Source organism: Glycine max, chromosome 11, assembly GCF_000004515.6.
Source record: "Glycine max cultivar Williams 82 chromosome 11, Glycine_max_v4.0, whole genome shotgun sequence".
Taxonomy (NCBI): domain Eukaryota; kingdom Viridiplantae; phylum Streptophyta; class Magnoliopsida; order Fabales; family Fabaceae; genus Glycine; species Glycine max.
The window spans coordinates 26,752,283-26,774,952 of record NC_038247.2 but is presented as its reverse complement, the minus strand read 5'-3'; the positions used below and the strand labels follow the sequence as shown (position 1 = coordinate 26,774,952).

Genomic DNA, 22,670 nt, shown 5'->3' with positions numbered 1-22,670 from the left:
GAATAGAGTTGTGAACTGGCCATTTAGGACTCTATAGTGATAATTTTCCTTCTGAATTTAATTATCGTGAAATAAATAACAGTGCGAAAAAAAGAGAGAGAGAAAAAGAAAAAAATATTTCCCATGGTTTCTGCTATTTAATTTATTATTATTAAACCAGACATTATTTAGGGACGCCACAATTGGTGGTATCAGAGCAAAAGTTGCATTCTAGTGAACCTGTCCATGGTCTTACTGTGTGAATGTTGTGTATCTCTGAAACTTGGAAATAGGTTTCGGGGAGTGACATTAAGTCACAAATTGTGTGTAATTCTACCTTCTTGTCTTAAGCAGGAAAGTGCAATTGATTTGTTGTATATATATATATATATATATATATATATATATATATATATATATATATATATATATATATATATATATATAGAGAGAGAGAGAGAGATATTGTTGTAACTGTCATAGCCTATATGGTACACTCTCTCAGTAGAATTTCGTGGATATTAATAGCTTCCCTACAGGTTAGGTATGGCAGGATGTGGTAGGGATCAGAACCGTGATGTCCTAGACCGCATCACAGCTGTGCTGGAAACTCTAGTGCAGGAACGTGATGTGGAACCGGCAGAGTATCGGGGACTCATGGCTTTCCGTACGAACCATCCGCCGAAGTTCAGTGTGGACTATGATCCAGAAGGTGCTTGGTTGTGGTTAGCTGAGACTGAGAAGATGTTCGAGGCGATGGGTTGCCTCGAGGAGCATAAGGTCCCTTATGCGACGTTCATGCTCTATGGAGAAGCCGAGAACTGGTGGAAGTTCGTGAAACCTACATTAGCAGCACCTGGAGGCGTGATTCCTTGGAATGCCTTCAAGGACAAATTCCTAGACAATTATTTTCCATGAGATCTCAGGAAGCGAAAGGCGAGGGAATTTCTGGATTTAAAGCAGGGAAACATGTTCGTTGGAGAATACACGGCCTAATTTAATGAACTTCTACAGTACTGGCCTCAATACCAAGATGCTCGGAACGAAGAAGACTTATGTGCTCAGTTTGAGAATGGGCTTCGACTGGAGATTCAGCAGGCAGTTAGCTACATGCATATTACCGATTTCAATCAACTGGTGACGAAGTACCGAATATTTGAGGACAAGATGAAAGAGAGGCAAGCTAGAGGATTTGGAGGACCACAACGAAGTCACCCTTTTAGAGGAAACAGTAATAAGAGGATGAAGCCATATTCTAGCAATAAGGCGAAACAACCTATGGCTACATCCAACATGAGCCAGTCAAAGGGAACTGGGGTACAGTGCTTTCAGTGCGGAGGACCGCATCTTAGGAGAAATTGCCCACAACTCCAGCAGACACAGGAGAATCGCTGCTATATTTGTGGCAAGGTAGGCCATTATCCTCGGGAGTGTAGAATGACTAGGAGACCGACGGTAACTGCCAATTCTAACACAGTCAATTGTGGATCTACTAATCCCACAAGGAGTGGTAATGTTAGCAACAACAACAACACTAGTGGTGGAAGACCAAAGGTACCCTCCCTGGTATTTGCTATGAGTGGATCAGAAGCTGCTGCCTCCGACGATTTGATATAGGGTAAGTGTTTGATTGCTGATAAACTGCTAGATGTACTCTATGATTCGGGTGCCACGTATTCGTTCATATCTCATGCATGTGTGGAGAGCTTGGGATTATGTACGACGGAGTTACCATATGATATTATGGTGTCTACTCTGACTAACGAGCCTGTAACCACCTCTCGGGTGTGTTTGAAGTGTTCTATAACTGTTGAGGGTCGATCTTTTATTGCGGATTTGATTTGTCTACCTTTAGCTCATCTAGATGTGATCTTGGGAATGGACTGGTTATCTACTAACCATATCTTTCTAAACTGCAAAGAGAAGATGCTAGTATTTGGTGGAAATGAAATTCCAAATGAACCATTGAAAGAGAATGCTGCCAATGATGGAGTGGGGGATGTTCGAACCTACATGGTGTTGTTCTCCATGAATGTGGAAGAGGTCTCTGAAGTTAGCAGTATACCAGTGGTGTCAGAATTTCCAGTGGTCTTTCCTGATGACATTTGTGAGTTACCACCTGAGAGAGAAGTGCAATTAATTATTGACTTGGTGCCTGGGGCGAATCCAGTGTCGATCACGCCCTATAGGATGTCTCCAGTAGAACTAGCAGAGGTGAAGGCACAGGTGCAAGATCTTTTGAGTAAACAATTTGTTCGCCCAAGCGTATCACTGTGGGGAGCGCCGGTCTTATTGGTTAAGAAGAAGGATGGAAGTATGAGGATGTGCGTAGAGTCTCGTAATATATCAAGACACTGGTAATGGAAATTGTTCGCCAAATTGTCGAAATGTGAATTTTGGTTAGAGAAAGTGTAGTTCTTGGGGCACGTGATTTCTAAAGACGGGGTTGTGGTGGATCCGATTAAAGTGGAGTCGGTTATGGAGTGGCAACAACCAACAACTCCAACAGAAGTTCGAAGTTTGTTGAGGTTGGCCGGCTATTATAGAAAATTCATTGAGGGATTTTCTAAATTGGCACTACCCCTAACTAAACTGACTCGTAAGAATGAGAAGTTTGCCTGGAATGAAAAATGTGATCAAAGCTTCCAAGAGTTGAAGAGGCGATTGACAACAGCTCCAATGTTAATTTTGCCCGACCCTAAGAGACCATTTGAAGTGTATTGCGATGCGAGCAGACAAGGCTTAGGGTGCGTATTGATGCAGGAGGGAAGGGTAGTGGCTTATGCTTCATGCCAATTGCGTCCTCATGAAGTTAACTATCTGACCCATGATTTGGAACTAGCAGCTGTGGTCTTTGCCTTAAAGATTAGGAGGCACTATTTATATGGTACTCATTTTGAAGTTTTCAGCGATCACAAGAGCCTCAAATACTTGTTCGATCAGAAGGAACTCAATATGAGGCAACGAAGATGGATGAAGTTCCTCAAGGATTATGATTTTGGTCTTTCCTACCATCCAGGAAAGGCTAATGTAGTAGCCGATGCGCTGAGCCGGAAGTCCTTATATGTTGCGACCATGATGATTCTAGAACAGAGGTTGATAGAGGAATTTTGAGATCTAAATCTAGCAATTGAGATGCGACCTAAGAGCTTATTTGTGGGAGCGTTGCAGATCACCAATGAATTCATAAATCACATACGCGAGGCTCAAGAGGATGACCCATTTCCGTTTTCAATTTGGAGCGTCACGATATATTACGAGACTCAATCGAACATCCTTGTCTAAAGTTATTGGCGTTTGAATTTGCTACGAGCTTCCATTTTCAACTTGGAGCATCTCGATATATTACGGGACTCAATAGAACATCCGAGTACAAAGTTATTGTCGTTTGAAATTGCTCAGCGCTTGTGTTCTCAATTTTGAGCGTCTCGATATATGACGGTACTCCATCGGACATCGGAGTAATATATCGAAATGCTCAAAATTAAGAACAGAAGCTCTGAGCAATTTCAAACGACAATAACTTTATACTCGGATGTCCTATTGAGTCTCGTAATATATCGAGATGCTCCAAATTGAAAACCGAAGCTCGTAGACAATTCAAACGACAATAACTTTTTACTCGGATGTCCGACTGAGTCCATAATATATCGAGACGCTCCAAATTGAAAACGAAAGCTCATATCAAATTCAAACAACAATAATTTTAGACAAGGATGTTCGATTGAGTCCCGTAATATATCGAAATGCTCAAAATTGAGATCAGAAGCTCTGAGTAATTTCAAACGACAATAACTTTATACTCAGATGTTCTATTGAGTCCCGTAATATATCGAGATGCTCCCAATTGAAAATGGACGCTCGTAGCAAATTCAAACGACAATAACTTTATACAAGGATGTTCGATTGAGTCCCGTAATATATCGAGACGCTCCAAATTAAAAACAAAAGCTCGTAGAAAATTCAAACGACAATAACTTTTTACTAGGATGTCCGACATAGTCACGTAATATATCGAGATGCTCCAAATTGAAAACGGAAGCTTAGACCAAATTCAAACGAGAATAACATTTTACTCTGATGTCCGATTGAGTTCCGTAATATATCGAGATGATCGAAATTGAAAACGGAAGCTCATAGCAAATTCAAACGACAATACATTTTTCCACGGATGTCCGATTGTGTCCCGTAATATATCGAGATGCTCCAAATTGAAAATGGAAGCCTGTAGCAAATTCAAATGACAATAACTTTTTACTCGTATGTTCGATTGAGTCCCGTAATATATCGACACACTCAAAATTGAGAACTGAAGCTCTGTTCAATTTCTAACCACAATAACTTTATACTCGGATTTCCTATTGAGTCCCGTAATATATAGAGATGCTCCAAATTGAAAATGGATGCTCGTAGAAAATTCAAATGACAATAACTTTCTACATGGATGTCCGATTGAGTCCCGTAATATATCGAGACGCTCCAAATTGAAAACGGAAACTCGTAGCAAATTCAAACGACAATAACTTTTTAGTCGGATGTCCGATTGAGTACCGTCATATATCGAGATGCTCAAAAATTGAGAACACAAGCTCTGAGCAATTTAAAACAACAATAACTTTATTCTCGGATGTTCTATTGAGTCCCGTAATATATCGAGATGCTCCTAATTGAAAATGGAAGTGTGTAGCAAATTGAAACGACAATCACTTCATACAAGGATGTCCGATTGACTCCTGTAATATATCGAGACGCTCCAAATTGAAAATGGAAACTCGTAGCAAATTCGAACGACAATAACTTTTTACTCGGATGTCCGATTGAGCCCCGTAATATATCGACATGGTCCAAATTGAAAACGGAAGCTTGTACAAAATTCAAACGACTATAACTTTTCACTCAGATGTCCGATTGAGTCCCATAATATATCGAGATGGTTCAAATTGAAAATGGTTGCTTGTCGCAAATTCTAACGACAATAACTTTTTACATGGATGTCCGATTGAGTCCCGTAATATATCGAGGCACTCGAAATGGAAAATGGAAGTTCGAAGCAAATTCAAACGAAAATTCCTTTTTACTCGGATGTTCGATTGTGTCCCGTAATATATCGAGATGCTCCAAATTGAAAACGGATGCTCGTAGAAAATTCAAACGACAATAACTTTTTACTCGTATGTCCGATTGAGTCCCGTAATATATCGAGGCACTCAAAATTGAAAATGGAAGTTCATAGAAAATTCAAACGAGATTAACTTCTTAGTCGGATGTCCGATTGAGTCCCGCAATATATTGAGAGACTCCAAATTGAAAACGGAAGTTCGTAGCAAATTCAAATGACAATAACTTTTTACTCGGATGTCCGATTGAGTCCTGTAATATATCGACACGCACAAAATTGAGAACAGAAGCTCAGTGCAATTTCAAACGACAATAACATTATACTCGGATGTCCTATTGAGTCCCGTAATATATAGACATGCTCCAAATTGAAAATGGATGCTCGTAGCAAATTCAAACGACAATACCTTTATACACGGATGTCCGATTGAGTCTCGTAATATATCGAGACGCTCCAAATTGAAAATGGAAGCTCGTAGCAAATGCATACCGCAATAACTTTTAACTCGGATGTCCGATTGAGTTACATAATATATCGAGATTCTCGAAATTGAGAACAGAAGCTCTGAGCAATTTAAACGGACGCTCAAAATTGAAAACGGGTGCTCGTAGCAAATGCATACCGCAATAACATCTAAGTCGGATGTCCGATTGAGTCTCGTAATATATCAAGACACTGGTAATGGAAAACAGAAGCACTGAGCAAATTCTAACGACAATATCCTTTTACTCAGATGTCCGATTGAGTCCGATAATATATCGAGATGCTCGAAATTTAAAACGGAAGCTTGTAGCAAATGCATACCGCAATAACATTTAACTCGGATGTCTGATTGAGTCCCGTAATATATCAAGACACTGGTAATGGAAAACAGAAGCACTGTGCAAATTCTAACGACAATATCTTTTGGCTTAGATGTCCGATTGAGTCCGGTAATAAATCGAGATGCTCGAAATTTAAAACGAAAGCTCGTAGCAAATGCATACCGCAATAACTTTAACTCGGATGTCCGATTGATTCCCGTAATATATCAAGACGCTGGTAATGGAAAATAGAAGCACTGAGCAAATTCTAGCGACAATAACTTTTTACTCGGATGTCTGATTGAGTCCGGTAATATATCAAGACGCTCCAAATTGACAACGGAAGCTCGTAGCAATTTCAAACGACAATAACTTAATACTCTGATGTCCTATTGAGTCCCGTAATATATCGAGATGCTCCAAAATGAAAATGGAAGCTCGTAGCAAATTCAAACGACAATAACTTTATACACGAATGTCCGATTGAGTCCGGTAATATATCGAGACACTCCAAATTGAAAACAGAAGCTCGTAGAAAATTCAAACGACAATAACTTTTTACTCGGATGTCCGGCAGAGTCCTGTAATATATCGAGACGCTCCAAATTGAAAACGGAAGCTCGTATCAAATTAAAACTATAATAACTTTTTAGTCGGATGTACGATTGAGTCTAGTAAAATATCGAGACGCTCGAAATTTAAAACGGAAGCTCATAGCAAATGCATACCGCAATAACTTTTAATTCGGATGTTCGATTGAGTCCCGTAATATATCAAGACGCTGGTAATGGAAAACAGAAGCACTGAGCAAATTCTAACGACAATAACTTTTTACTCGGATGTCCAATTGAGTTCGGTAATATATCAAGACACTCAAAATTGAAAACGGAAGCTCGTAGAAAATGCATACCTCAATAAATTTTAACTCGGATATCCGATTGAGTCCCGTAATATATCTAGACGCTGGTAATGTAAAACAGAAGCTCTAAGCAAATTTTAACGACAACAACTTTTTACTCGGATATCCGATTGACTCCCGTAATATATCGAGTCGGTCGAAATTGATTATGAATGCTCATTGTAAATGCAAACGGCAATACCTTTTTACTCGGATGTCCGATTGAGTCCTGTAATATATCAAGACACTCGAAATTTGAAATGGAAGCTCGTAGCAAATTCAAACGACAATAACTTTAAAATCGGATGTCTCATTGAGTCCTATAATATATCGAGACGCTCGAAATTGAGAACAGAAGCACTGAGCAATTTCAAACGACAATAACTTTAAACTCGGATGTCCGATTGAGTCCTGTAATATAAGGAGATGCTCCAAATTGAAAACGGAAGCTTGTAGCAATTTCCAACGACAATAACTTTATACTCAGATGTCCTATTGAGTCCCCTAATATATCGAGATGCTCGAAATTGAGAACAAAAGCTCTGAGCAATTTCAAATGACAATAACTTTATACACGGATGTCCGATTGAGTCCCGTAATATATCGAGACCCTCCAAATTGAAAACAGAAGTTCGTAGCAAATTCAAACAATAATAATTTTTACAGGATGTCGGATTGAGTATTGTCATATATCGAGACGCTCAAAACTGAGAACACAAGCTCTGAGCAATTTAAAATGAGAATAACTTTATACTCAGATGTTCTATTGAGTCGCGTACTATATCGAGATACTCCAAATTGAAAATGGAAGCTCGTAGCAAATTCAAACGACAATAACTTTATACAAGGATGTTCGATTGAGTCCCGTAGTATATCGAGACGCTCCAAATTGAAAATGGAAGCTCGTAGACAATTCAAACGACAATAACTTTTAACTCGGATGTATGATTTTGACCTATAATATATCAAGATGATGGTAATGTAAAACCGAAGCTCAGAGCAAATTCTAACGACAATAACTTTTTACTGGGATGTCCGATTGAGTCCCGTAATATATTGAGATGCTCCAAATTGAAAACGGAAGTTCGTAGCAAATTCAAATGACAATAATTTTTACAGGATGTCCGATTGAGTCCCATAAAATAACGAGGCACTCGAAATTCAAAATGGAAGTTCGTAGCAAATTTAAACGACAATAACGTTTTACTCGGATGTCCGATTGAGTCCCCTAATATATTTAGAGACTCCAAATTGAAAATGGAAGTTCGTAGAAAATTCAACCGACAATAACATTTGACTCAGATGCCCGATTGAGTCCCGTAATATAACGACACGCTCGAAATTGAGAACAAAAGCTTTGTGCATTTTCGAATGACAATAACTTTATACACGGATGTCCGATCGAGTCCCGTAATATAACGACACGCTCAAAATTGAGAATAAAAGCTCTGAGAAATTTCAAACGACAATAACTTTATACTCGGATGTCCTATTGAGTCCTGTAATATATTGATATGCTCCAAATTGAAAATGGAAGCTCGTAGCAAATTCAAACGAGCATAACTTTATACACGTATGTCCGATTGAGTTTTGTAATATATCGAGACGCTCCAAATTGAAAACGGAAGCTCGTAGACAGTTGAAACGACAATAACTTTTTACTCGGATGTCCGACAGAGTCCCATAATATATTGAGACGCTCCAAATTGAAAACGGAAGCTCCTATAAAATTCAAATAACAATAACGTTTTACTCGGATGTTTGATTGAGTTCGGTAATATGTCGAGACGCTCGAAATTCAAAACGGAAGCTCATAGGAAATGCATACCAAAATAACTTTTAACTCGAATGTACGATTGAGTCACGTAATATATCAAGATGCTCAAAATTGAGAACAAAAGCTCTGAGCAATTTCTAACGACAATAACTTTATACTCGAATGTCCGGTTGAGTCTCGTAATATAATGACACGCTCAAAATTGAGAACAGAAGCTCTGAGCAATATCAAACGACAATAACTTTATACTCGGAGTCCTATTGAGTCCTGTAATATATCGAGTTGCTCCAAATTTAAAATGGAAGCTCGTAGCAAATTCTAACGACAATAAAATTATACACGGATGTCAGATTGAGTGCCGTAATATATTGAGACACTCAAAATTGAAAATGGAAGCTCGAAGACAATTCAAATGACAATAACTTTTTACTCGGATGTCCGATAGAGTTCCGTAATATATTGAGATGCTATAAATTGAAAATGGAACCTCCTATCGAATTCAAACGACAATAATTTTTACTCGGATGTCCGATTGAGTACCATCATATATCGAGATGCTCAAAATTGAGAACAAAAGCTCTGACCAATTTCAATCGACAATAACTTTTTACTCGGAAGTTCGATTGAGTCCCGTAATATATCGAGACGCTGCAAATTGAAAATGGAAGCTCGTAGAAAATTTAAATGACAATAACTTTTTACTCGGATGTCCGATAGAGTCCCGTAATATGTTGAGACGCTCCAAATATAAAACGGTAGCTCATGAAAAATGCATACTACAATAAATTTTAACTCAGATGTCCGATTGTGTCCCGTACTATATCAAGACTTTGGTAATGTCAGGCAGAAGCTCTGAGCAAATTCAAACGACAATAACTTTTTACACGGATGTTCGATTGAGTCCCGTAATATATCGACACACTCAAAAATTGAGAACAGAAGCTCTGAGAAATTTCAAACGACAATAACTTTTTACTCGGATGTCCTATTGAGTCCCGTAATATATCGAGATGCTCCAAATTGAAAATGGAATTTCGTAGCAAATTCTAAGGACAACGACGTTTTACTCGGATATCCGATTGAGTCCCGTAATATATCGAGATGCTCCAAATTGAAAATGAAACTTCGTAGCAAATTCAAACGACAATAATTTTTACATGGATGTCCGATTGAGTACCTTCATATATCGAGACGCTCAAAATTGATAACACAAGCTCCGAGCAATTTCAAACCACAATGATTTTATACTCGGATGTTCTATTGTGTCCCGTAATATATCGAGATGCTCCAAATTGAAAATGGAAGCTCGTAGCAAATTCTAACGACAATAACTTTATACACGGATGTTCGATTGAGTCCCGTAATATATTGAGATGTTCAAAATAGAAAACGAAAGCTCGTAGACAATTTAATGACAATAACTTTTTACTCGGAAGTCCGATAGAGTCCCGTAAAATATCGAGACGCTCCAAATTGAAAATGCAAGCTCCTAGCAAATTCGAACGACAATAAATTTTTACTCGGATGTCCGCTTGAAATTGAAAACAGAAGCGCGTAGCAAATGCATACCGCAATAACTTTTAACTAGGATGTCCGATTGAGTCCCCTAATATATCGAGATGCTCGAAATTGAGAACAGAAGCTCTGAGCAATTTCAAACGACAATAACTTTATACTCGGATATCCGATTGAGTCCCGTAATATATCGAGATGCTCCAAATTGAAAATGGAAGCTCGTTACAAATTCTAAAAACAATAGCTTTTTACTCGGATGTTCGATTGAGTGCCGTAATATATCGAGACGCTCCAAATTGAAAACGGAAGCTCGTAGCAAAGTCAAATGATTACAACTTTTTACTTGGATGTTCGACAGAGTCCCGTAATATATCGAGATGCTCCAAATTGAAAACGGAAGCTCGTACCAAATTCAAACGACAATAACATTTTACTCGAATGTCCGATTGAGTCCCATAATATATAGAGATGCTCCAAATTGAAAACGGATGCTCGTAGCAAATTCAAACGATAATAACTTTTTACTCGAATGTCCGATTGAGTCCCGTAATATATCGAAGCACTCGAAATTGAAAATGGAGGTTCGAGGCAAATTCAAGCGACAATAACTATTTACTCGGAGGTCCGATTGAGTCTCGTAATATATTCAAAGACTCCAAATTGAAAACGGAAGTTCGTTGCAAATTCAAACGACAATAACTTTTTACTCGATTGTCCGATTGAGTCCCGTGATATATTGACACGCTCAAAATTGAGATCAGAAGCTCTAAGAATTTTCAAACGACAATAACTTTATACTCGGATGTCGTATTGATTCCTGTAATATATCGTGATGCTCCAAATTGATAATGGAAGCTCGCAGCAATTTCAAACAACAATTACTTTATACACGGATATCCGATTGAGTCCCCTAATATATCAAGACGCTCCAAATTGAAAACAAAAATTCGTAGACAATTCAAATGACAATAACTTTTTACTCGGATGTCCGATAGAGTCCCATAATATATTGAGACGCTCCAAATTCAAAACGTAAGCTGCAATTTACTTCAAACGACAATAACATTTTACACGGATGTCCGATCGAGTCCGGTAATATATCGAGACGCTCGAAATTGAAAACGGAAGCTCGTAGCAAATGCATACCGCAATAAATTTTAACTCGGATGTCTGATTGAGTCCCGTAACATATCAAGATGCTGGTAATATAAAACAGAATCTCTGAGTAAATTCAAACGACAATAAATTTTTACTCGGATGTCCGATTGAGTCCCATAATATATTGAGATGCTCCAAATTGAAAACGGAAGCTCGTACCAAATTCAAACGACAATAACTTTTTAGCCGGATATCCGATTGAGTCCCATAATATATAGAGATGCTCCAAATTAAACGGATGCTCGTATCAAATTCAAACGATAATAACTTTTTACTCGGATGTCCGACTGAGTCCTGTAATATATCGAGTTGCTCCAAATTGAAAACAAAAGCTCGTAGCAAATTATAACGACAATAACTTCTAACTCAGATGTCCGATTGAGTCCGGTAATATATCAAGACGCTCAAAATTGAAAACGGAAGCTCGTAGCAAATTTATACCGCAATAAATTTTAACTCGGATGTATGATTTTGACCTGTAATATATCATGATGATGGTAATGTAAAACAGAAGCTCAGAGCAAATTCTAACAACAATAACTTTTTACTGGGATGTCCGATCGAGTCCCGTAATATATTGAGATGTTCCAAATTGAAAACGGAAGTTCGTAGCAAATTCAAATGACAATAATATTTACAGGATGTCCGATTGAGTCCCATAAAATATCGAGGCACTTGAAATTCAAAATGGAAGTTCGTAGCAAATTTAAACGACAATAACGTTTTACTCGGATGTCCGATTGAGTCCCCTAATATATTTAGAGACTCCAAATTGAAAATGGAAGTTCGTAGAAAATTCAATCGACAATAACTTTTGACTCAGATGTCCGATTGACTCCCGTAATATAACGACACGCTCAAAATTGAGAATAGAAGCTTTGTGCATTTTCGAATGACAATAACTTTATACACGGATGTCCGATTGAGTCCCGTAATATAACGACACGCTCAAAATTAAGAACAGAAGCTCTGAGAAATTTCAAACGACAATAACTTTATACTCGGATGTCCTATTGATGTGCAATCATTTTCTTCTATTTTCTAAACCCTTTTTGCACCATTTTAATTACTGATTGGTCTTAATTGTCAATTAATCAGGCAGTTTTATTATTTGGGCTCATTTAGCTAATTTGATGTTTTTAATCTAATTTCAGGAATTAATGAAACATTGGGCTTAATCCGAATTTTGGTTATGGACTTGAAGAGGGCAAATAAAGCAGCGCTTACCTTAGTTAATTTCCAATTAGGAAATTTCGCAATTTTATTTTATGTTGTTCAGTGTTTATTTCGTTTTGGGCCAGAGTATTGGAATAGGGCCCAGTGACTTTGAGTGACTCTTTTTAAATAGCAGCCTTGGGATTCGTGCATGGCATTCTGTTATGCTATTCATTATTCAGAGCTTTTGTTTTAGGATTTTCGTTTTTCTGCTTAATGCTACTGTTCACGTAATGCAATTTTACGTTTTCTGTTTCTAATTACAATTTCGTTTTTTCTTCTTCTTCTACTCTCATTTACGTTTTTGTTTCATCTACGTTTCTGTTCATTTACGTTTTTGTTCATTTACATTTCTGCTTCATGTTTCATTTGCGTTTTCTGTTTGAATCCATGGAAGGCTAGATTTTCTGGTGTTGTTTCCTTTTGAGAACGAAGCCCAACTCTCTTTGAGGTTTCGCTTGTAATGTGGTTCCCTGGCAGTTTTCCCTTCACCAGTTATCCCAAATTCGTGAATATTAATCAGTGCATGCTTCGTGTTCGATTAATTGCCTCTGAGCCTAACTTGCGTTCATGCTTAATGGACAAAGGGCTAACTGGTGTATGTGGTGCCTAATCACGTATTGACAACCCTAAGTTGATTTTCGCTTAGTAAATTGAAATAGGGTTGGATTAAGTGGTTGACTGTTAGGGACGAATTCTCCATAACCCAGGATAAGAGAATGGCTTCTAAATCAAAGGAAACAACCCGTTTTTAATATTAGTAATTTCGTATTCCAGTTTACTTGTTCTGCTCTTTAATCACAAAACAAACAACCCCCCCCCCCAATCGTTACTGTTACTGCAAGTATATTATGAACATTTGGTTTGTCACTGCTCGTTGGGAAACGACCTAGGATCACTTCCTAGTTACTGCATTTTCATGTTTATTTGATTCGGGTATGGCCTCGATCAAATTTGGCGCCGTTGCCGGGGAGCAGTGTCCAAAGGTTCATAATAGCTAGCTAGTGTTGTGTGTTTAATCCTTTCGTGTTTTATGTTTAAATTGTTAGTATTGTGTTAGTATGTGTGTTAGTGTTGTTTAGTGTCCTGGAATTTTGTTTAAGGTGTGTTCTGTTTCAGTTTTTCCATTAAGCGTTTCCCCTGTTTCAGTCTTGGGTGTTTTGCTGTGAAGATTGTGCTTGCGGCAAAAACAGAGTAGTAGTAGAAATCAATTAGAGACGGATTTTAGCGATCACCCATGCTGAATTATTTGAGATTTTTTGTTTTAGTAGCTAGGGTTGTTATTTTTGGCTGAATTTTTTTGTGGTAACTTCTTTTAATCCATATTTTGTGGGAAAAATAGCTAGAGCCTTTAGTTTGGTCAGATTTGAAAGTTCCAAAAAACTAGCAAATTCTGTGTTTGTCAAAACTTCAAACGGCCATAACTTTTGCTCCGGTTATCAGAATCGCAATTATTATATATGCATTTGGGGTAGAAAAAAATTTCCTATGGCCTATGGCTGGCTGAGGTCTCCATCGTCCAAAAAAAGCGATTCTGTCAAAAGTTTTTTATTTTTCAAGTTTTATTCACTTATTTTTCTTAACTTACCATTTTTAGCTTTCATAGTTAGACTTTGAATTTTGGTCTGAAATTTTTTGTGCTATCTTCTCATCCTTTTATAAGGTTGCTCACAAAATTTCAAGTCATTTGGATATCATTTGAGGGTAGCTGTAGTTCAAACCTACACCTTTATTTACATGATAAGGCAACTAGTTGTGTGCATGCTGAATGTAGTGTATGACTAGAGGTAATCCATCTGACTTACAACCCTTTGATCCTGAGATAGATAGGACATTTCATAGATTAGTTAGGCATCATTTTATACCTTTTGATCATTCTGAGCATTCCATTACTGGTGAATCTGTGCATTCTGTTATTGGTGATTTTGAGCATTCTGATTCTGAGCATTCTGATTTTGCACATTCTGAGAACATGGCACAACCTTCACCCCGTGAGAGGACTCTAAGGGAAATGGCTGCACCTGATTTCACCTACGAAAGCTTGTGCATCCAATACCCTGATGAGGATGTCCCATATGTTCTTAAAACTGGACTGATTCATTTGCTTCCAAAGTTTCATGGCCTTGCAGGTGAAGACCCGCACAAACATTTGAAATAATTTCACATTGTCTGCTCAACCATGAAACCCCCAGATGTCCAAGAGGATCACATATTTCTGAAGGCTTTTCCTCATTCATTAGAGGGAGTGGCAAAGGACTGGCTATATTACCTTGCTCCAAGGTCCATCACGAGCTGGGATGACCTTAAGAGAGTATTCTTAGAAAAAAATTTCCCTGCTTCCAGGACCACAGCCATCAGGAAGGATATCTCAGGTATTAGACAACTCAGTGGAGAGAGCCTGTATGAGTACTGGGAGAGATTTAAGAAACTATGTGCCAATTGCCCCCACCATCAGATTTCAGAGCAGCTTCTTCTCCAATATTTTTATGAAGGACTCAGTAATATGGAGAGAAGTATGATAGATGCTGCCAGTGGTGGAGCCCTTGGAGACATGACTCCTGCTGAAGCCAGAAATTTAATTGAGAAGATGGCTTCCAACTCCCAGCAGTTTAGCGCCAGAAATGATGCCATAGTCATTAGAGGAGTGCATGAGGTAGCTACAAACCCATCTGCATCATCTAAAACTAAGAAGCTTGAAGGCAAACTGGATGCATTGGTTAACTTGGTAACCCAGCTGGCCTTGAATCAGAAATTTGTACCTGTTGCAAGGGTTTGTGGTTTGTGCTCCTCTGCTGACCACCATACAGACCTTTGCCCTTCCATGCAGCAACCTGGAGCAATTGAGCAGCCTGAAGCTTATGCTGCAAATATTTACAATAGACCTCCTCAACCTCAACAGCAAAATCAACCACAGCAGAACAATTATGACCTCTCCAGCAACAGATACAACCCTGGATGGAGGAATCACCCTAACCTCAGATGGTCCAGCCCTCAGCAACAACAGCAGCCTGCTCCTTCCTTCCAAAATGTTGCTGGCCCAAGCAGACCATACATTCCTCCACCAATCCAACAACAACAACAACCCCAGAAACAGCCAATAGTTGAGGCCCCTCCACAACCTTCCCTTGAAGAACTTGTGAGGCAAATGACTATGCAGAACATGCAGTTTCAGCAAGAGACCAGAGCCTCCATTCAGAGCTTAACCAATCAGATGGGACAATTGGCTACCCAATTGAATCAACAACAGTCCCAGAATTCTGACAAGCTGCCTTCTCAAGCTGTCCAAAATCCCAAAAATGTCAGTGCCATTTCCTTGAGGTCGGGAAAGCAATGTCAAGGACCTCAACCCGTAGCACCGTCCTCATCTGCAAATGAACCTGCCAAACTTCATTCTATTCCAGAAAAAGGTGATGACAAAAATTTACCTAACAATTTATGTGCAAGTGAATCTTCTTCCACAGGTAATTCTGAATTGCAGAAGCAGCACATTCCCCCTCTTCCATTCCCTCCAAGAGCAGTTTCCAACAAAAAAATGGAAGAGGCAGAGAAAGAGATCTTGGAAACGTTTAGAAAAGTAGAGGTAAACATACCTCTGTTGGATGCGATAAAGCAAATTCCAAGATATGCCAAATTCTTGAAGGAGCTGTGCACTAATAAGCGGAAGCTTAAAGGAAGTGAACGGATTAGCATGGGCAGAAATGTCTCCGCATTGATTGGTAAATCTGTTCCTCAAATTCCTGAAAAATGCAAAGATCCAGGTACATTCAGCATACCTTGTATCATAGGGAATAGTAAGTTTGACAATGCCATACTAGATTTAGGAGCTTCTGTTAGTGTTATGCCTCTGTCTATTTTTAATTCTCTATCTCTAGGCCCCTTGCAGTCAACTGATGTGGTAATTCATTTAGCTAATAGAAGTGTTGCCTACCCTGTTGGTTTCATAGAAGATGTCTTAGTTAGAGTTGGTGAACTGATTTTCCCTATTGATTTTTATATTTTGAATATGGAAGATGGATTTTCTCAAGGATCAGTTCCCATCATTCTAGGCAGACCCTTTATGAAAACTGCTAGAACTAAGATAGATGTTTATGCAGGCACACTGTCTATGGAATTTGGTGACATAACTGTTCATTTTAATATTCTGGATGCTATGAAATACCCATCTGAAGATCTTTCTGTATTTTGTGCTGAAATAATTGACCATGTTGTTGATGAATACATGACTGATCTTTATTCTAATCTGCATGCCTCTCACTCTTCATGCATTGAGTCTGAAATTGTACTTGATCATATGTCTGAATTTGATGCTGAGAGTGAATCTGAGAGTGATATTGATTGCATGCCTGGTGGTGGTGTTTTACCTCTTGAGATTGATTTTATAGAGTCAGATAGGACTAACCATGTTTCAGGAAGTACACATACCTCTGACTTTCTTTATGAGGTAAAGGCTGAGAAACCATCCCCTTCTACCACTGTCCAGCCGACCACACCAGAATTGAAGCCTCTGCCATCAAATTTAAAATACGCTTACTTGGATGATAGCAAGAGTTTTCCAGTGATTATATCTACCTCCCTTGCTGATGAGCAAGAGGAGAAGTTGTTGTTAGTTCTCAAGAAGCATAAGAAGGCTATAGGCTGGACCCTGGCGGACATTCCTGGTATTAGCCCATCCAGATGTATGCATCGAATAAATTTAGAGGATGGAGCTAAACCAGTAAGACAGCCACAGAGAAGACTCAACCCGGTGATTCTTGATGTAGTGAAGAAGGAGATAACCAAGCTTTTGCAAGCTGGAATCATTTATCCTATCTCTGACAGCCAATGGGTGAGTCCCGTCCAGGTAGTCCCGAAGAAGACCTGCCTCACAGTGATAAAAAACGAGAAGGAGGAGCTAATTCCTACTCGGGTGCAGAACAATTGGAGAGTCTGCATTGATTATAGGAGGCTGAACCAGGTTACCAAAAAGGACAATTTTCCCCTGCCATTCATTGACCAGATGCTTGAACGCCTGGCAGGTAAATCCCACTAGTGTTTCCTTGATGGTTTTTCTGGTTATATGCAAATTACTATTGCTCCTGAGGATCAGGAAAAGACCACATTCACCTGCCCCTTCGGTACTTTTGCCTATAGGAGGATGCCTTTCGGCCTGTGCAATGCCCCTGGTACCTTCCAGCGGTGCATGATTAGTATTTTTAGTGATTTTTTAGAAAATTGCATAGAGGTGTTCATGGATGATTTCACTGTATATGGATCCTCTTTTGATGGTTGTTTGAATAGTTTGGAAAAAGTTTTGAATAGATGCATTGAAACTAACCTTGTTCTAAATTTTGAAAAATGTCATTTTATGGTTGAGCAAGGTATAGTTTTAGGCCACATTATTTCCAATAAGGGTATTAAAGTAGATCCTGCAAAAATTTCTGTTATTTCACAATTGCCTTACCCCTCTTGTGTGCGAGAGGTGCGATCTTTTCTTGGTCATGCAGGATTCTACAGGCGCTTTATAAGGGATTTTAGCAAAGTAGCCCTTCCATTGTCCAACTTGTTGCAAAAGGAGGTGGAGTTTGACTTTAATGACAGATGCAAAGAGGCTTTTGATTGCCTCAAAAGAGCGTTGACTACCACCCCCATCATCCAGGCACCCGACTGGACAGCCCCTTTTGAGCTTATGTGTGATGCATCAAATTATGCATTGGGGGCTGTCCTTGCTCAGAAAATTGATAAATTGCCCAGGGTGATATATTATGCTTCTAGGACTTTAGATGCTGCCCAAGCAAATTATACTACTACAGAGAAAGAGCTTCTAGCCATAGTTTTTGCTCTTGAAAAATTTCAATCTTATTTTCTTGGTACTCGCATTATTGTTTATACTGACCATGCAGCTCTAAAGTACTTGTTGAAGAAGGCTGATTCTAAGCCTAGGTTGATCCGATGGATGCTCTGGCTCCAAGAGTTTGACTTGGAGATCCGTGATAGGAGCGGAGCACAAAATCTAGTTGCTGATCATTTGAGTCGGATCGAACGTGTCTCTGATGCAGATTCACCTATTCGGGATGATTTCCCAGATGATCATTTGTATATATTGTATAGTATTTCTGACTCTCTTTCTACTCCCTGGTTTGCTAACATTGTCAATTATTTAGTTGCCTCTGTTTTTCCTCCCTTAGCATCTAAGGCCCAAAAAGATAAAATTAAAAGTGATGCTAAGCATTTTATTTGGGATGACCCCTACTTGTGGAAATTGTGCAGTGATCAGGTCATTAGATGGTGCATTCCAGATCATGAGACTGACTCAGTCCTGCAGTTCTGTCATTCTTCCGCACCGGGAGGTCATCTGGGTGTTCAAAGGACAGCTCGCAAAGTGCTTGATTGTGGTTTTTATTGGCCCACCATCTTTAAAGATGCGTGGAAGATCTGCAGCACTTGTGAGCAGTGTCAGAGAGCAGGAAATACACTTACATGGCGACAACAAATGCCTCAGCAACCTATGCTATTCTATGAGGTGTTTGATGTCTGGGGTATAGATTTCATGGGTCCTTTTCCTGTCTCTTTTGGTTATGTTTACATTCTCCTTGCAGTTGACTATGTTTCAAAATGGGTGGAAGCCAAGCCCACTAGAACTAATGATGCTAAAGTTGTCGCAGACTTTGTCAGGTCTAATCTGTTTTGCAGGTTTGGAGTACCTAAAGCAATTGTTAGTGATCAAGGAACCCATTTTTGCAACAGGACAATGCATGCCCTGCTTAAAAAGTACGGGGTGGTACACAGGGTATCCACACCATACCACCCCCAGACTAATGGACAGGCAGAAATTTCTAATAGGGAAATCAAGAGAATTCTAGAGAAGATTGTGCAGCCAAGCAGGAAAGATTGGAGTACCAGGCTTGATGATGCTCTCTGGGCACATCGGACTGCCTACAAAGCACCCATAGGAATGTCTCCTTATCGGGTTGTCTTTGGAAAGGCATGTCATCTTCCAGTGGAAATTGAGCACAAAGCATACTGGGCAGTGAAGACTTGCAACTTCTCTATGGATCAAGCTGGCGAGGAAAGGAAGTTGCAACTGAGTGAGTTAGATGAAATCCGCCTAGAAGCCTACGAGAATGCAAGGTTCTACAAAGAAAAGACCAAGAAGTTCCATGATCGTATGATAGTTAAAAAAGACTTCGTGGTTAGGCAAAAAGTGTTATTGTATAATTCTAGGCTTGGACTCATGAGTGGTAAGTTGAGGTCTAAGTGGATTGGTCCTTTTGTTGTTACTAATGTTTTTCCTTATGGTACAGTTGAGATCAAAAGCGACTCCACAAACAAGAGCTTCAAGGTCAACGGACATCGACTTAAGCCATTCCTCACGAACCCTTCTTTAGTGGACGTAGTGGTGGAAGAGACTTCCTTACTCCACCCTACTCTTCCTCCACCATGACTTAGGGAGTTTTTCTTTTCCTATCTCCTTCTTTGCTTTTATTACACTTGTCCGATTCTCTTTGATGATTTAATTGTTTTTAATCTTTTAATTGTGCTTACATTGAGGACAATGTGTTGTTTAAGTATGGGGGGGGGGAGTGTTTTTTGGTTTTGCTAGTTTTGTTGGTTTTGTTAATTTGTTAGTTGTGTTAATTTGTTAATGTTGTTAGTTTCGTCGGATTTTTAGTTTAATATTTTGTGTGCACGTACAAATTTTCATGTTTTTCTTTGAATTATAGGATATGTTCAAGAAATGGGTAATTGTTTTGCAAATAAAAGTTCTTGACATTTTGTGACTTGAAATCCTTGATTCTTCTCTACATGTCATGATAGTTTTGAAAGCTCAATTTGAAAGTGATCATTTTACCTTTGTGAGAATTTGAGCCATCCATCATCATAATCATTTGGTGTGTTTTGCCCCATTGATTGCTTGCACAATAGCCTTGGCTTGATTCTTGTTGATGCGTCCTAATTCACATGCATATTTGGAAATTATTGAGGCAATTTTGTTCTTATAAGCTTCTAGCCAAATGGACTTACCTTGAATTAATTCCTTTGATAGCCCTTTTGAGCCTTGTTTCCCTTTCCTTGTTTTGAAGCTCACTACAAGCCTTAAGTGAAAAACCAGGATATCACCATATCCTTAAGGAATTTTGGAGCTTTGGAATTGTTTTGGGAATAAGTATGGGGGGTTTTTGTTTCATTGGACAACTTGTTTTGTTGGCTATGCTTCATGATGTATTTTGGGCCATATTTGATGTACATTGTATATTGGTTAAATGTTGGAAATGCTGAATGAAATGTTGTTTCTCAAAGGCTATAGAGTAAAAAAAAAAAATATTCGAAAAAAAAAATATTCGAAAAAAAAAATATTCGAAAAAAGAAAAAGAAAAGCAATAAAATTGATTGAATAAGATCTTAAATGGCACAAGAATGATGAAACTCTTGGTTCTACTCTTCATGTTTTATTTTTATCTTTACTTCTTTTTATTTTCTTATTTTTTTCTTAATATGCACTTATTCCCCTTTGCTCCTCTATTCCATTGGGATTTAGCCACTTATTCCATATTTATCCATACCTTGTCCTTGGCCCCATTACAACCTTAAAAGACCTTTTAATCCTCATGTGCTTGTGTTTGTGGGTTGATTGTCAATTTTAGAATCTTGCCAAGTCTATGTGGTGTTTGCTTTCATGGGTGCTTTGAGGGTAAATAGTAGCCTAGACACTTGAGAGATAGAGTGTATATCTTGTGAGGCTTTATCACTTTTCATTCTTGAACTGATTAACTATTTTGCCATGATTGGGTTGCTTGGATGATTTTCATGAATGTCTTGACTTTTTGGATCTCCTTATGTTAGATGTTACCCATTCCTTTCATTCCTTGATGTTCATTGAGAAATATATGAATGTGTTTGTTTGTCTCTCTTTGATATCCTTGGATTTTGTTCTTTGTTTCATTTTGCCCAGAAGTGCAAAAGGCTAAGTATGGGGGGTTTTGATGTGCCATCATTTTCTTCTATTTTCTAAACCCTTTTTGCACCATTTTAATTACTGATTGGTCTTAATTGTCAATTAATCAGGCAGTTTTATTATTTGGGCTCATTTAGCTAATTTGATGTTTTTAATCTAATTTCAGGAATTAATGAAACATTGGGCTTAATCCGGATTTTGGTTATGGACTTGAAGAGGGCAAATAAAGCAGCGCTTACCTTAGTTAATTTCTAATTAGGAAATTTTGCAATTTTATTGTATGTTGTTCAGTGTTTATTTCGTGTTGGGCTAGAGTATTGTAATAGGGCCCAGTGACTTTGAGTGACTCTTTTTAAATAGCAGCCTTGGGATTCGTGCATGGCATTCTGTTATGCTATTCATTATTCAGAGCTTTTGTTTTAGGATTTTCGTTTTTCTGCTTAATGCTACTGTTCACATAATGCAATTTTACGTTTTCTGTTTCTAATTACAATTTCGTCTTTGCTTCTTCTTCTACTCTCATTTATGTTTCTGTTTCATCTACGTTTCTCTTTCATTTACGTTTTTGTTCATTTACATTTCTGCTTCATGTTTCATTTGTGTTTTCTGTTTGAATCCATGGAAGGCTAGATTTTCTGGTGTTGTTTCCTTTTGAGAACGAAGCCCAACTCTCTTTGAGGTTTCGCTTGTAATGTGGTTCCCTGGCAGTTTTCCCTTCACCAGTTATCCCAAATTCGTGAATATTAATCAGTGCACGCTTCGTGTTCGATTAATTGCCTCTGAGCCTAACTTGCGTTCATGCTTAATGGACGAAGGGCTAACTGGTGTATGAGGTGCCTAATCACGTATTGACAACCCTAAGTTGATTTTCACTTAGTAAATTGAAATAGGGTTGGATTAAGTGGTTGACTGTTAGGGACGAATTCTCCATAACCCAGGATAAGAGAATGGCTTCTGAATCAAAGGAAACAACCCGTTTTTAATATTAGTAATTTCGTATTCCAATTTACTTGTTCTGCTCTTTAATCACAAAACAAACAACCCCCCCCCAATCGTTACTGTTACTGCAAGTATATTATGAACATTTGGTTTGTCACTGCTCGTTGGGAAACGACCTAGGATCACTTCCTAGTTACTGCATTTTCATGTTTATTTGATTCGGGTGCGGCCTCGATCACCTATTGAGTCCTGTAATATATTGATATGCTCTAAATTGAAAATGGAAGCTCATAGCAAATTCAAACGACAATAACTTTATACACGGATGTCCGATT

General features: G+C 38.5%; 1 protein-coding gene and 1 non-coding gene across 2 annotated transcripts; one reads left to right on the top strand and one right to left on the bottom strand.

Moving 5' to 3' along the window:
• Positions 1 to 525: 525 nt before the first annotated feature.
• LOC102666182 (uncharacterized) lies at positions 526 to 1,596 on the top strand. The gene is made up of 2 exons (XM_006591596.2): positions 526 to 843; positions 994 to 1,596. Exons 1-2 carry the CDS (start codon positions 526 to 528, stop codon positions 1,594 to 1,596), a joined length of 921 nt encoding a protein of 306 aa, XP_006591659.2.
• A 13,218-nt stretch (positions 1,597 to 14,814) lies between these two features.
• Positions 14,815 to 14,921, bottom strand: LOC112998439 (small nucleolar RNA R71). Its single transcript, XR_003263540.1, has one exon. It is a non-coding gene; the product is annotated as a small nucleolar RNA R71 (small nucleolar RNA).
• Between the last annotated feature and the right edge of the window lie 7,749 nt (positions 14,922 to 22,670).

Excerpts from the sequence above, each read along its gene's own strand:
- LOC102666182 (XM_006591596.2), top strand. The coding sequence starts at position 526 with ATGGCAGGATGTGGTAGGGATCAGAACCGTGATGTCCTAGACCGCATC. Across the intron at positions 844-993 it reads CATTAGCAGCACCTGGAGGC|TACTGGCCTCAATACCAAGA; the intron begins GTGATTCCTTGG and ends GAACTTCTACAG.